Source organism: Schistocerca cancellata, chromosome 12, assembly GCF_023864275.1.
Source record: "Schistocerca cancellata isolate TAMUIC-IGC-003103 chromosome 12, iqSchCanc2.1, whole genome shotgun sequence".
Taxonomy (NCBI): domain Eukaryota; kingdom Metazoa; phylum Arthropoda; class Insecta; order Orthoptera; family Acrididae; genus Schistocerca; species Schistocerca cancellata.
In genome coordinates, this window is record NC_064637.1 from 108483574 (window position 1) to 108497321 (window position 13748).

At 39.9% G+C, this 13748-nt stretch overlaps 1 protein-coding gene across 1 annotated transcript in view; it reads left to right on the forward strand.

Moving 5' to 3' along the window:
- The window catches only part of LOC126109762 (acetylcholine receptor subunit alpha-like), a 681242-nt gene extending 668998 nt beyond the window's left edge, over positions 1–12244 (forward strand). The window contains exon 10 of the mRNA XM_049914813.1: positions 6252–12244. Within this exon, the coding sequence (XP_049770770.1) occupies positions 6252–6443 (192 nt within the window). The 3' untranslated portion in view covers positions 6444–12244. The remainder of the gene's footprint in view (positions 1–6251) is intronic.
- The last annotated feature ends 1504 nt before the right edge of the window (positions 12245–13748 follow it).

A 13748-nucleotide genomic window follows, 5' to 3' on the forward strand; every position in this document is an offset into this window, starting at 1 on the left:
AATACCCTTTTCGCCAGAGCTAGTTTCCTTTTTATGTCCTCCTTGCTCCGTCCATCATGGGTTATTCTGCTACCCACGTAGCAAAATTCATCTACTTCGTGAATGTCAGATTCGATGTCATGTTTCTCGCTGTTCACATGTCCTCTACTTCTCATTACTTTCGTCTTCCTTCGATTTACTCTCACTCCATATTATGTACTCATTAGATTGTTCATTCCATTCAGCAGAGCCTGTAATTCTTCTTCACTTCCACTGAGGATAGCAAAATCAACAGCGAATTTTATCATTGGTACCCTTTCACTTTGAATTTTGATTCCACTCTTGAATCTTTCTTTTATTTCTATCATTCCTTATTCGATGTATAACTGAACAGTAGGAGTGAAAGACTACATCAATGTTTTACACCATTTTTAATCCAAGTACTTCGATCTTGGTCTTCCACTCTTATTGTTCCCTCTCAACTCTTGTAAATATTGTATATTATTCGTCTTTCCCAAAGCTTACCTCTACCTTTCTCAGAACATCTTGTACCATTTTAAACAGTCGAACGCTTTTACCAGGTCGACAAATCCTATGAACATGTTTTGATTTTTCTTTGATCTTGCTTCCATTATCAACTGCAACGTCAGAACTGCTTCCCCAGTGCCTTCACTTTTCCTAAAGCCACAGTGATCTCTAAAGAGGGCAGTCATAGAAGTTGGAAAAAGATAGAGCTATAGAGAAGGTAAATGCAAACAAACCAGGGGTAACAGAAGAAATACTAAAGTTGATCGATGAAAGAAGGAAGTACAAAAATGTTCAGGGAAATTCAATAATACTGAAATATTAATCACTCAGGAATGAAACAAATAGGAAATGCAGGGAAACTAGGCGAAATGGCTGGATCAAAAATGTGAAGAAATCGAAAAATAATCTTTTTCCATGTCTGTCTAGCCCCCCCCCCCCCCCCTCTGACCATATCCTCCTCCCCTTCTCTCTTTCCATCTCCACCTCGTCCTCTTTCTTTTCCACCTGCCCACTACCGCTCTACACCTTACATCTGCCTCACACATCTCCCCGTCTTCTCTTTGTCCACTTCCCCTCTCACTCTGTTCATCCCCTTATCTATCCATCCCCACCTCTCCCCTCCGTAGACATGCCCATCACCACATGTAGCCCATGCAAGGCAGTCCAGTGAAGCAAGCTGATACTAATCCCACAACATACATGTAATGCCACACATCAGGGGCTTGAAAATCATTTATTTACCCCTGACATATAGGCTGTCATGCAAAGCAGACTGATAAAGAAGGTCAATACTACTCTACCATAACACACTCGTATGCAGGCAGCCTACATGTTAGAGCCCAATAAACTATTTCTTGCCCCTGACATGTAGGCTGCCCAGAAAAGTAGTATGATTTGGAAGGCTAATACGATTCCCACACATTTGTCTGTTATTCAGGGCAGCCTATACGCCAGAGACTGGTAAAAAAAACGTTTTTCCCCATCTCCACTCTTATTGAAAATAGAATGTTATAAAACCCGCAATTATACTCAAGAGGCCTACTGTCTGTGTGCCAAATTTATCTGATATCGATCCAGGGGTTTGTGAAAAAGATACTGGACATACACACATACATTCTGCTTTACCTATATAACATATAAGCATGGGACTCATTAAGTACGTAAATAAATTCTTAACAATCGATAACAAACCTGTGAATAGAAAGCAGTGTTGATGGTCATTGTCTCTTTCATTCCTCACCTGTTCAAGGTGGTGTGTAGCTTATCCTTCAACTGCATTTTTCGACCATTTCCCCACAGTTCGTAGCTGCATGTGAAGCATGCTTTGAGATATATGGTGATGCTGTGCTCGTTGTTCTGATTAATCTTCACCCACACCACATGGGTGGTGGTCGTGTAGCTCATACTCCAGCTAAGTTGAACACCCACATGACTGGTTACTGAATCGGGTGCAAAATGTTGCTTGCTGGTGGTTGCAGATTTGAGACTGTATGCATGTGGTGATAGTGCTCAGCGGAATGTTCCTGCAAATCTTCACAGTGAGGTTGATGATGTTCATTTAGCTCACCCTGCAGTTAAGTTGTTCATCCAGCAAACCGCTAAACAGTAGTTCAGTCTGGTGTGATAGTGGTTGTAGGTAACGCATTACTAGAGGTATGTTCCCATGGGTTTTCACTACTGCCACGTTGCTGGTTATGTTGCTGACCTTCAAAAAGTTGTGTCTGGCGTGACCTCCTGATCACAGTTGAAAACAGCATACTGATCATTGTAGGTAAATGAGGATTTTCTCTACTCTAACATGGCAATGGTATTCATGTCTGTTTTCATGTGTCTTTATCCACATCCACATTGTTGATTATGTAGCTCATCTCCAAACTAAGTGGATGACAGCTGAATGACTTGTACTGGTAGTTGCAGGTGGAGGCGGAATGGAAATATGTGGTAATAAGGCTGAGGCGATTATTTCCATGTGTAATGTGGAGAAAAATCCACAGCTCAGTTAGGGATACAGCAAAGGAAACACTCATAGGAAACCCAGTGGGCAAGAAGATCTGGTTTGGAAAGGAATATGCAGATGCCCTGGAAAGGAGAAAGGAAGCCAGGAATAAGTGGCTGAAGGGGACAAATCTGGCGCAGGCCAAAGCACAATTTGAGGAGGTCCGAAAGACTACACAAGCAATTCTGAGAAGAGCATAAGGAATATCATCACTGAAGCAGAAACAGACTTCAGAGGACAAATGGGAAATGTTTCTGAGGGTGAAGTGCCTCTGCAAAGGTCACGAGGCCAAGCAGAAATTTGTCCTGTGATAAGATCTTGACGAACGATAGGGACATAGCTGAGAGATGGAAAGATTACTTTTGATAGCTGCTAAAAATTGATGAACCCAAACTGCAGTTTGATTTCCAGTACCCAATTACAACCGATGCAGACTATCCCCCACCTACCCCCGGATGAGATAAAAACCAGAATCAGACACCTTAAACAGAATAAGAGTCCAGGTGAAGATGGAATACAGGCTGAAATGATCCTGGCAGGAGGAGAGAGACTTGAAGAAAAATACACCGACTGATACAGGCAATATGGACCAAAGAAGAACTACCAGGAGAATGGAAAACAGCTCTGATTTGTTCAATACATAAGAAGGGCGACAAACTGAAATGTGACAACTATCGAGGAGTCGCCCTGCTTAACGTCTGGTATAAGATCGTGTCAAATTGCCTCATACATCGAACTCAGCCAGTGGCAGAATCGGTGATTGGGGAGTACCAGGGAGGTTTCCGGACAGGACGGTCAACAGTAGATCACATCTTCAGTCTCCAGCAGCTCACTGAGAAACTGTGTGAATATGGTAAAGATTTGCATATTTTATTCGTTGATTTTAAGAAGGCCTATGACTGCATACATCGCAAGAGCCTGCTCAACTGTTTAAGGGAGTTTGGCATAGCAGAGAAACTCATCAATCTGATAAAGATCTGTCTGAACGAAACACGTGGGAAGGTAAAGATGGGAAATCGCGTAACTGAGGAGTTTGAAATTGTGACAGGACTCAGGCAAGTAGATGGGTTGTCCCCTATCCTGTTCAACTTTGCACTCGAGGAGATCGTACGCGAGACATTCCAAGAGAACGGAGGTTTTGAAATTGAAGGAAAGAGACTGACATACTTAGCCTATGCAGACATCTGTTTACTCTCTAGGTCGGAAGAGGAGTTGGAGCAAATGACCAAAGCACTAAAGGAGGCTGCCAGCAAATTTGGGCTAAACATAAACGAAGCGCTTCAGTCTGGAACCGCGTGACCGCTATGGTCGCAGGTTCGAATCCTGCCTCGGGCATCGACTTGTGTGATGTCCTTAGGTTAGTTAGGTTTAATTAGTTTTAAGTTCTAGGTGACTGATGACCTCAGATGTCAAGTCCCATAGTGCTCAGAGCCATTTGAACCATAAACGAAGAGTACCTCATTACGACGCATGGTCATTGTCAGACTGCTGATCATCTACAATCATTTCAGGTTGGGGAACATTCCTACAAGAGTGTGCAAGAATACTAGGGGCACTTTTCACTGAGAATTCGTCATGTGAATCAGAGATCAATGCCAGAATACAAGCAGAAAACCGATCTTACCACAGCATGACACAACTGATTCAGTGCAAATATCTCTCCAGACAGTTCAAGATTCGACTGTACAAAACCCTGATCCAGCCTATTGTTCCTGATGGCTGTGAGACATGGAGTATCCGGAAACAGGACTTCCATAAGCTCCTTGTTTTTGAGAGAAAAGTGCTTCGGAAGATCTTCGGTCCGGTACTGGATGCAGATACAGGGGAATGGAGGATCAGATACAACCCAGAGCTTGAGGAACTATACCAGCAGCCCAACAGAGCAGAAACTGTCAAGGCCAAACGAATGCAGTGGGCCGGCCATGTGGCCCGGATGGAGAATCACAGATGGCCTCTAAAGCTCCTGGATTTCACACCTACAGGAAAGAGACCGCGAGGGAGACCCAAGAAGCGTTGGAGGGTTGGACTCCATGAAGATTTAAACAAAGTGTCAATAGATGTGGACGAATGGCGGATAGCAACAATGGACAGAATACAGTGGAGGAGGAAACTTGTAGATGCGTGCTGTCCACTGGCCTGATCATGTAGTAGTAGTAGTAGTAGTAGTAGTAGTACAAGGTGCATTCAAGTTCTAAGGCCTCCGACTTTTTTTCTCCGGACTGGAAAGAGATAGAAACATGCGCATTGTTTTAAAATGAGGCCGCATTCATTGTCAATACGTCCCAGGGATGGCAGCACCGTATGGCAGATGGAATCTTACCGCCAGCGGCGACAATGAGAACTGTTTTAAATACTTAAAATGGCGACGTTTTCCTTACTTGAACAGCGTGCAAGCATTTGTTTTCTCAATTTGCGTGGTGTGAAACCAATTGAAATTCATCAACAGTTGAAGGAGACATGTGCTGATGGAGTTGTGGATGTGTCGAAAGTGCGTTCGTGGGTGCGACAGTTTAATGAACACAGAACATCGTGTGACAACAAACTGAAACAACCTCGGGCTCGCACAAGCCGGTCTGACGACATGATCGAGAAAGTGGAGAGAATTGTTTCGGGGGATCGCCGAATGAATGTTGAACAGATCGGCTCCAGAGTTGGCATTTCTGTGGGTTCTGTGCACACAATCCTGCATGACGACCTGAAAATGCGAAAAGTGTCATACAGGTGGGTGCCACAAATGCTGACGGACGACCACACGGCTGCCCATGTGGCATATTGCCGAGCAATGTTGACGCGCAACGACAGCACGAATGCGACTTTCTTTTCGTCGGTTGTGACAATGGATGAGACATGGATGTCATTTTTCAATCCAGAAACAAAGCGCCAGTCAGCTCAATGGAAGCACACAGATTCACCGCCACCAAAAAAATTTCGGGTAACCGTCAGTGCTGAAAAAATGATGGTGTCCATGTTCTGGGACAGCGAGGGCGTAATCCTTACCCATTGCGTTCCAATGGGCACTACGGTAACAGATGCATCCTACGAAAATGTTTTGAATAACAAATTCCTTCCTGCACTGCAACAAAAACGTCCGGGAAGGGCTGCGCATGTGCTGTTTCACCAAGACAACGCACCCACACATCGAGCTAACGTTACGCAACAGTTTCTTCGTGATAACAACTATGAAGTGATTCCTCATGCTCCCTACTCACCTGACCTGGCTCCTAGTGACTTTTGGCTTTTTCCAACAATGAAAGACACTCTCCGTGGCCGCACATTCACCAGCCATGCTGCTATTGCCTCAGCGATTTTCCAGTGGTCAAAACAGACTCCTAAAGAAGCCTTCGCCGCTGCCATGGAATGATGGCGTCTGCGTTGTGAAAAATGTGTACGTCTGCAGGGCGATTACGTCGAGAAGTAACGCCAGTTTCATCGATTTCGGGTGAGAAGTTAATTAGTAAAAAAATCGGAGGCCTTAGAACTTGAATGCACCTTGTAGTAGTAGTAGTCTTCATTCCTTTCACATTGAGGTCATTTTCTTTGCCTCCAGCTGTTCTTGCCCATGAACTCACACTTAGGCGGCTAAATGTGGTCTGCTGTTGGTTGCAGGTGATGGAGGATTGGATGTGCGTGACAGTGGCACAGGAGTGATAGTTTCCATGTGTTTTCATCCTTGCCACATTAATGGTCGTGTCGTTCACTTCCAGCTGAGCAGCATAGGAAGCTCAACGTGGTTTACCACTGGTTACAGGTGAAGGAGGACTGGAAGTACGTGGCGATGGTGCTCGACCGGCTGTTCCTGTGGATCTTCACACTGGCCGTGCTGGTGGGCACGGCCGGCATCATCCTGCAGGCTCCCACGCTCTACGACGACAGAGTGCCCATCGACAAGAAGTTCAGCGAGTTCGCCACGACCACCGTGGTACGCTGCCCTCCTCAGTAGGTGGCCGCCTCCCTCCTACCTCTCCCTGCGATACTCCCGTCCACGAAGGCCACGGAACGCTGTGCCAGCCGGGCTCGTGCATTGTACCCGATCCCTGCTTCCGACATGCAGGTGCAACGCACAGAGCTCCAACGGTTTACTTGATTCTGCAGACGAGTTTTTAGTAGCATCACTAACGCCCCCCATGTCCTTCATCGGCATTGTTATCGGCTATTAGGTTTATTCAAAGATTACAGCTTTGTTAGGGGTCTGAAAGCAGCCTCCACATTCCTATAAGTTTAACAATTTATTAGAACCTCCAACTGAAGACAAGTTTCTGGGATGTGGGTCACTATGCTTTAAATGTCATACCTTCCTCCAAATTCACAACTGGCAGGCTCATCAGAAAGTCATGGCTGCTGACACAAAAATATGTATACTGTCAGTACTCAGATATTTCAAGAAAATGACGCTGTTTTTCTTTGGCACTGTACCACGATACTCCACCTTAAATACTGTCAACCAGTCCAATATTCTTCCAATATTTCCGCTCATTCACCTCTTTTTTAAAAATTCATACCTTGCTTTCATTCCATTATGAACAATACAGTCGACAACACTTAACTATTTCATGCTATATATTTCTGGAACAAAATTTTTCTAGATTGCAAGAAACTGATAAAAATACTCTGCTAAATATATTACCTTTTATTTTTTCTGAAAATTCCATCTTTAGTTAATTTTGCTCTCACTTACACAATATTTTACATATATTGTCATATATTTTATATTCAGTATCCAAATATATGTGATCTTTACTTGACAATTTTTTTCTGACTTACTCCACATATCTGTCAAGCTTCTTTGTGTACAGTATCAGTCAGAGCCTTCACACCCGAAAAGGGTATGTACCCATGCCCTTGATCAATTCCCATTGTGTTGCACTTTTTAATCAGACATAAAATTCCAAATACCATACTGCTCTGCAGCTTCTTTAACTTACATCAGCTACTTGACATGAAGACACATATAATAAGAAAATATTGCTTGTAACTCAGGGTAAAATCAAAGTTACAAAAAAATATACAAGGTTATTTCAGATAATTTATTGGCTATCTGGGTTGATAAGTAGGCAAATTATTGTGTGTCTTAGTTTTATGTAGTGAGCATTGTTGAAAGTGATGTGCTGTTTTAGTGTATCTGTGATCTATGTAATAATGATCCTTAGCCATGGTATTTAGATTTGTAGTAATAGAGCTGTTTAGTAACAGTGACAGTGGAGGAATGTATGCACGATTAAGTTACAAATATTAAAACCAAATATTTCCTTTTTACATAGTATAATTCAAACTAATTAGACATCTATGCAGACTACATTCAGAAATAATCACAAGTATTTGCAATCAATCATTGGTGAATATTACATGGAAAAGAGGTACAGGAATTCTCATTACCATAAGATTTCTTATTTTGTTGCCAAATTCAACAAGATCATATTCAGTTTATAGCAATTACTAGAGCTTGTTAAATTTACCCATGTCTCTGTTTGGTTAACATTACAAGAGATATTTAAAATGTGCCTTTATTTCCAAATATTTCATAGCTGCAAGCTTTTACACCATTCTTCATGTATGTAACAGAGCTATCTGCATAAGAAATGAACACGAGTTTGAAGTAATGCGTTCTATCATTTCTTGCTTGTTACCTGACACTCTAAAGTAGGATTAAAATATTAATTCACACTGGTTCGGGGTATGTTACATGTGATCAGGTGAAATGACATGAGAAATATAAGAACATTATATTCATACAAACCACTAATATTCAACAATGTCAGTCATCAGAAATTATACATTCATTGGTGTTCTAGTCAATTATGTAATATTAGCTGTACAGTTGTTCTATTGTTATCATATACAGATATTTACTTCCAATTTTTTAGCATGTGTCTTCCATTGGGCAACTAAGCCTATATTTTAGTATGATTTATGTGTTACTCTTAAAGCAATAATATAAAAATGCATAATTAGAGAGAAATACAAATATTTTAACTATTCAAGCAATAATTATGTACTAAAATGAACATTGTCTTCTGGTTTAGACGTCATACAAATTTGTCTAATAATTTTCATTAAATAACAACATAGAGACAACATACATTAAATATTATGTTAATGTAGTCAGTTCATGCACGTAAAATTGTATGTGATTACTTTATGAATAATTTCTGATTCCACTGTAAAACCAGATTGAAGTAAAAGAAATAGAATGTATACAAAATATGTGAATAAATTATGACATAAAAACTTATTAAATAAATACAACTAAAGACATGACTTTTGAAGCATCATACATAAAACAAAGCAAAATACGAAATGCTGATTTGTGGAAATCTGTTACCAAAATACTATCCCAGTTACTGGTGATGTAAAATTTTAATATGCATGAACAGATGTAGCTACTAAACTCAATTCAGCAACAAAATGATTTTAAAAGACAACAATGAGTAAGTGAACAAAATAAAATGTAATACTAATCAGTTTGGTTAGCTCTAAAAAAATTTTCTAACTCCCAAAAGAATTTACCAAATTGGTTTTATGTACTTAATAATACCAATCATTAAAAGAATATTAATATTGGTATGTAGATTGTCATTGGCTGTATCATTATTTTTATTCTTGAGCTTATTAATATTTTGCACTGTGCTTTCTATGACTATAGCTGAGCATGTAGTGTGCTGGAAAAGAACAAGCAACAGGACATTTTGTTGAGCCATTGCATGACCTAGTCAGCAATGAGTAGCACTAAAATAACGAATTTGGCATGCAAAATTGAAAGGCAACAAAGGAAAAAACAGAGCATAGAAAAATGTGCATGTGTTGGAATGAATTGAATGATGCTGAACTAAAATACGATATTTTCTTGCAGGGGAAAGTGTCTGTTATGGAATACCTTAACTAAAGGCACTATTGGTGAAATTGCACACATTTCATGGTACAGCTAAGGATATTAGCAAGTAGGACTGTGAGATCTCTATCCATGCAACAGATGAGTGAACACAGTCTTCAAAACTGACTTCTTTCTTCTGGCGTAGTTGTTCCTCTGAGGCTTGTATTTGGCAATTGATTTAGAGGAAAAGAAGAAAATTTCTCAATAATGGCCTAATATCTACTGAGAATTGGATAGCGTTTCCTCTGATGGAGAATGGATCTTTGCAGCTAGTAAATTCCTGGATCCAGCATCAAAGTTCTGACCTCTCAGTTTGCTCAGCTTCAGTTAAGTGTGAATGGTAGACCAGCAGATGCCCATTGTGCATGTGACAAATCGTTTAAATGTTTAGAAGTAACAGTGGTAATTTCCTTATAGTTTTACACACATGGTGAAGCATGTGTAATGTACTCATGCTTATAACTGTTAAAAATTCATTTACTGTTTAGATTTTCTTTCTTTTTTCCAACTGGCTTAGTAATACACAATGGCATCTAAAACTAACAATGGTGATGAGTTTAAAAAATTCACTGCTGTCAGAATTTTCTACATCTCAAAACATTCTGTAAATTTCTGTGTGACATTTATCTTATGGGTGTTAAACTTTAAACATTTCCCCATATGCCATTTCCCTACACAAACAGTTTTATTTTGAAAATATGCAATAAAATACAGGAATAACTAGCGTATTTTCGATTAAGTTTTTGTTATTTGAACTGAGTCTAAGTCCAGAGTGGTTAGTAATTCAGGACCACTACTTTTGTACTGGATATGATAGTCCAATGAACAAATTTTGTTTACAAAAAACAGACCTCCATTTGCTCTGAAATAAAAGAGTCCTAAAATCGAACACTGGAAAATGCAACATCACACTGATTAAAGTCATTAAGTATGAAATTACAAAGAAAATGAACATGTGTAATACGGAATTTGTAGTAGATTCATACTGTGATAAAACTGTCATAAAGTTATAAACAAAACTAGGAAGGTGAATGACTTGGGAATGGAATTTTGTTAATCAAATATTTGTATTCTTTCGTTTTTGATGTCAACTAACTATGGTTTTATAAAGACTCATGAATGTTAGTGTGAACTATTTATGTTACATGATAAAATGAACATGTTACCTCGTTTATGAATAAGTACATCTTTCGTAGATTTTGTGTAAATTTTAGCTGTAAGCACGGCCACTTAAAATTATTTCTCATGTTGAGTTTCTATTCAATGAGTTAAATACACAAAATCAGCAAAGAAATGACACTGAAGCACAGGAATTCAGTATCTATTATGTGTGAAATAGATGCAGTATTTCTCATAATCATGAGTAACAGACATCTGCCATTTTATTCCAACCAAGAAAGCATATTTTAAACGTATACTTCTAAGAATAGCACAGTTCAAGCACAAAAATAAGATTTGTTTACTACTTTATATATGTTACTGGTATGAAGACAGAGTCAGATACAAATTATATTGTTTATATATTTGTACATACAAATGTCTAGGGAGCAAACAGATATTTATACAAGTAATATAGAATTCCAACTTGTTTACATGTCAAGTTAAAGAAAACTTTGTATGATATAATATGTTGTTTCATTTGGAATCATGATTGTATAGTCTATGAGATAGTATTTAGTTAAAATTAGTAGCATACTAAAGAAAATAACATAATTACTGACATTAAAGTCTACTGAATAAATAAATCTTGCTTCATGAGTGCAGCTGTTAGTTTGCCATAAGCACATTCAGTGTAATTTGAACTACATTTTATAGTAATGAATACAATTTGTTACTGATGAAATAGTGTTTCATTAATTAAGCTAGTGTTTTCCAAAATTACATTACAGAAAATTTATTATTTTTAAATTTTTTTATTGGTATAGTCTTTCATTAAATTTATTTTGAAGTGCAACCTCAACATAAAATTCACTTCATAAAACAGAAATTCGTTATTTTGAAATAAGAGAACATTTAGAGTGGAACAAAATAATTTTAAGCAAGATGTATTTACTCATAGAACAAAAAACTGAATTTTGTTCAAATAATAGTTCACAATAATATTTGTTAAGGATTTTATGAAGCAGACAAAGTGATAGATGTAATTGTTATTGTTGCTTGATTTTATAATATTACATTTCAGTAATAAAATGTTGAAAAATATTTATGGTTAACTCTATTGGTGTCTGTGTGGCTTGTATTAGAATGTAGAAGTATAAACATGCAAGTAAATAATTCACAATAAAATTATGATTAAATATGTTTAAATTTTGTTTAAATCATACCATTTCTGTAAAATAAACTAAATTATTTAAATACCTAATTTATACCGTAACAGAAACTGTGTAAAATTTTTCATTCTGTTGCTTTTTTTCAAGCATGAAGATTTAGTCTGGAGATACATCAGAGGGAAGTGTTGAAACTTATTCTTATCCTAATATGTTTACCTTTCAACATATAAAATTAATACAGCATTATTTCTACCATAGCGTTCCATAAGGTAGATATCATCTGACAACAGATTATGTGTCTTTTCACATCTGCTAGATATGAGAAGGTCACTATGTTATGCAAACAATGTTTAAAAAATTTTAATGATGACTCATTTCTTTCTGTTTCCTCTTTTGATCAAAGTGTTACTAGGAAATTATTTTCATACTTCATACTTACTACCTTTTATTGTTAATTTCTCAAATATGACAATGGTCCACATTACATGAAATTTCCAATGTTACCAGCTAGTCAAGTGACGAAATATTTTTCAGATGTGCTTGTGGAGCCTTTTGATACTACTGACTGTGGACAAATAAAATGAATAAACAGTGGAAATAAAACATCTACAGTGAAACAATTGCGACTAAATTCATCGTTTTTAGTCATCTTAGTTTCGAAATTGAGTAGAAACTACAATCTCATTTATATTACTGTAATATATTATAGGTTAGTGCGAACTGATGTGTGAAGAGTCCAGGAAATAATGCAAAAATGTTCCACCTCACTCTAAATATGACAGCAGGATTGTGCCATATTTCTTTCATCTAGATGTTAATTGGTCAGACAGCATTCACTACAATAAAAGGTGGCACATGAAGATTATGAAGTCATGTTCCTTTGCACAGACCACAATTTCTGAAATACACTCCTGGAAATTGAAATAAGAACACCGTGAATTCATTGTCCCAGGAAGGGGAAACTTTATTGACACATTCCTGGGGTCAGATACATCACATGATCACACTGACAGAACCACAGGCACACAGACACAGGCAACAGAGCATGCACAATGTCGGCACTAGTACAGTGTATACCCACCTTTCGCAGCAATGCAGGCTGCTATTCTCCCATGGAGACGATCGTAGAGATGCTGGATGTAGTCCTGTGGAACGGCTTGCCATGCCATTTCCACCTGGCGCCTCAGTTGGACCAGCGTTCGTGCTGGACGTGCAGACCGCGTGAGACGACGCTTCATCCAGCCCCAAACATGCTCAATGGGGGACAGATCCGGAGATCTTGCTGGCCAGGGTAGTTGACTTACACCTTCTAGAGCACGTTGGGTGGCACGGGATACATGCGGACGTGCATTGTCCTGTTGGAACAGCAAGTTCCCTTGCCGGTCTAGGAATGGTAGAACGATGGGTTCGATGACGGTTTGGATGTACCGTGCACTATTCAGTGTCCCCTCGACGATCACCAGTGGTGTACGGCCAGTGTAGGAGATCGCTCCCCACACCATGATGCCGGGTGTTGGCCCTGTGTGCCTCGGTCGTATGCAGTCCTGATTGTGGTGCTCACCTGCACGGCGCCAAACACGCATACGACCATCATTGGCACCAAGGCAGAAGCGACTCTCATCGCTGAAGACGACACGTCTCCATTCGTCCCTCCATTCACGCCTGTCGCGACACCACTGGAGGCGGGCTGCACGATGTTGGGGCGTGAGCGGAAGACGGCCTAACGGTGTGCGGGACCGTAGCCCAGCTTCATGGAGACGGTTGCGAATGGTCCTCGCCGATACCCCAGGAGCAACAGTGTCCCTAATTTGCTGGGAAGTGGCGGTGCGGTCCCCTACGGCACTGCGTAGGATCCTACGGTCTTGGCGAGCATCCGTGCGTCGCTGCGGTCCGGTCCCAGGTCGACGGGCACGTGCACCTTCCGCCGACCTCTGGCGACAACATCGATGTACTGTGGAAACCTCACGCCCCACGTGTTGAGCAATTCGGCGGTACGTCCACCCGGCCTCCCGCATGCCCACTATACGCCCTCGCTCAAAGTCCGTCAACTGCACATACGGTTCACGTCCACGCTGTCGCGGCATGCTACCAGTGTTAATGACTGCGA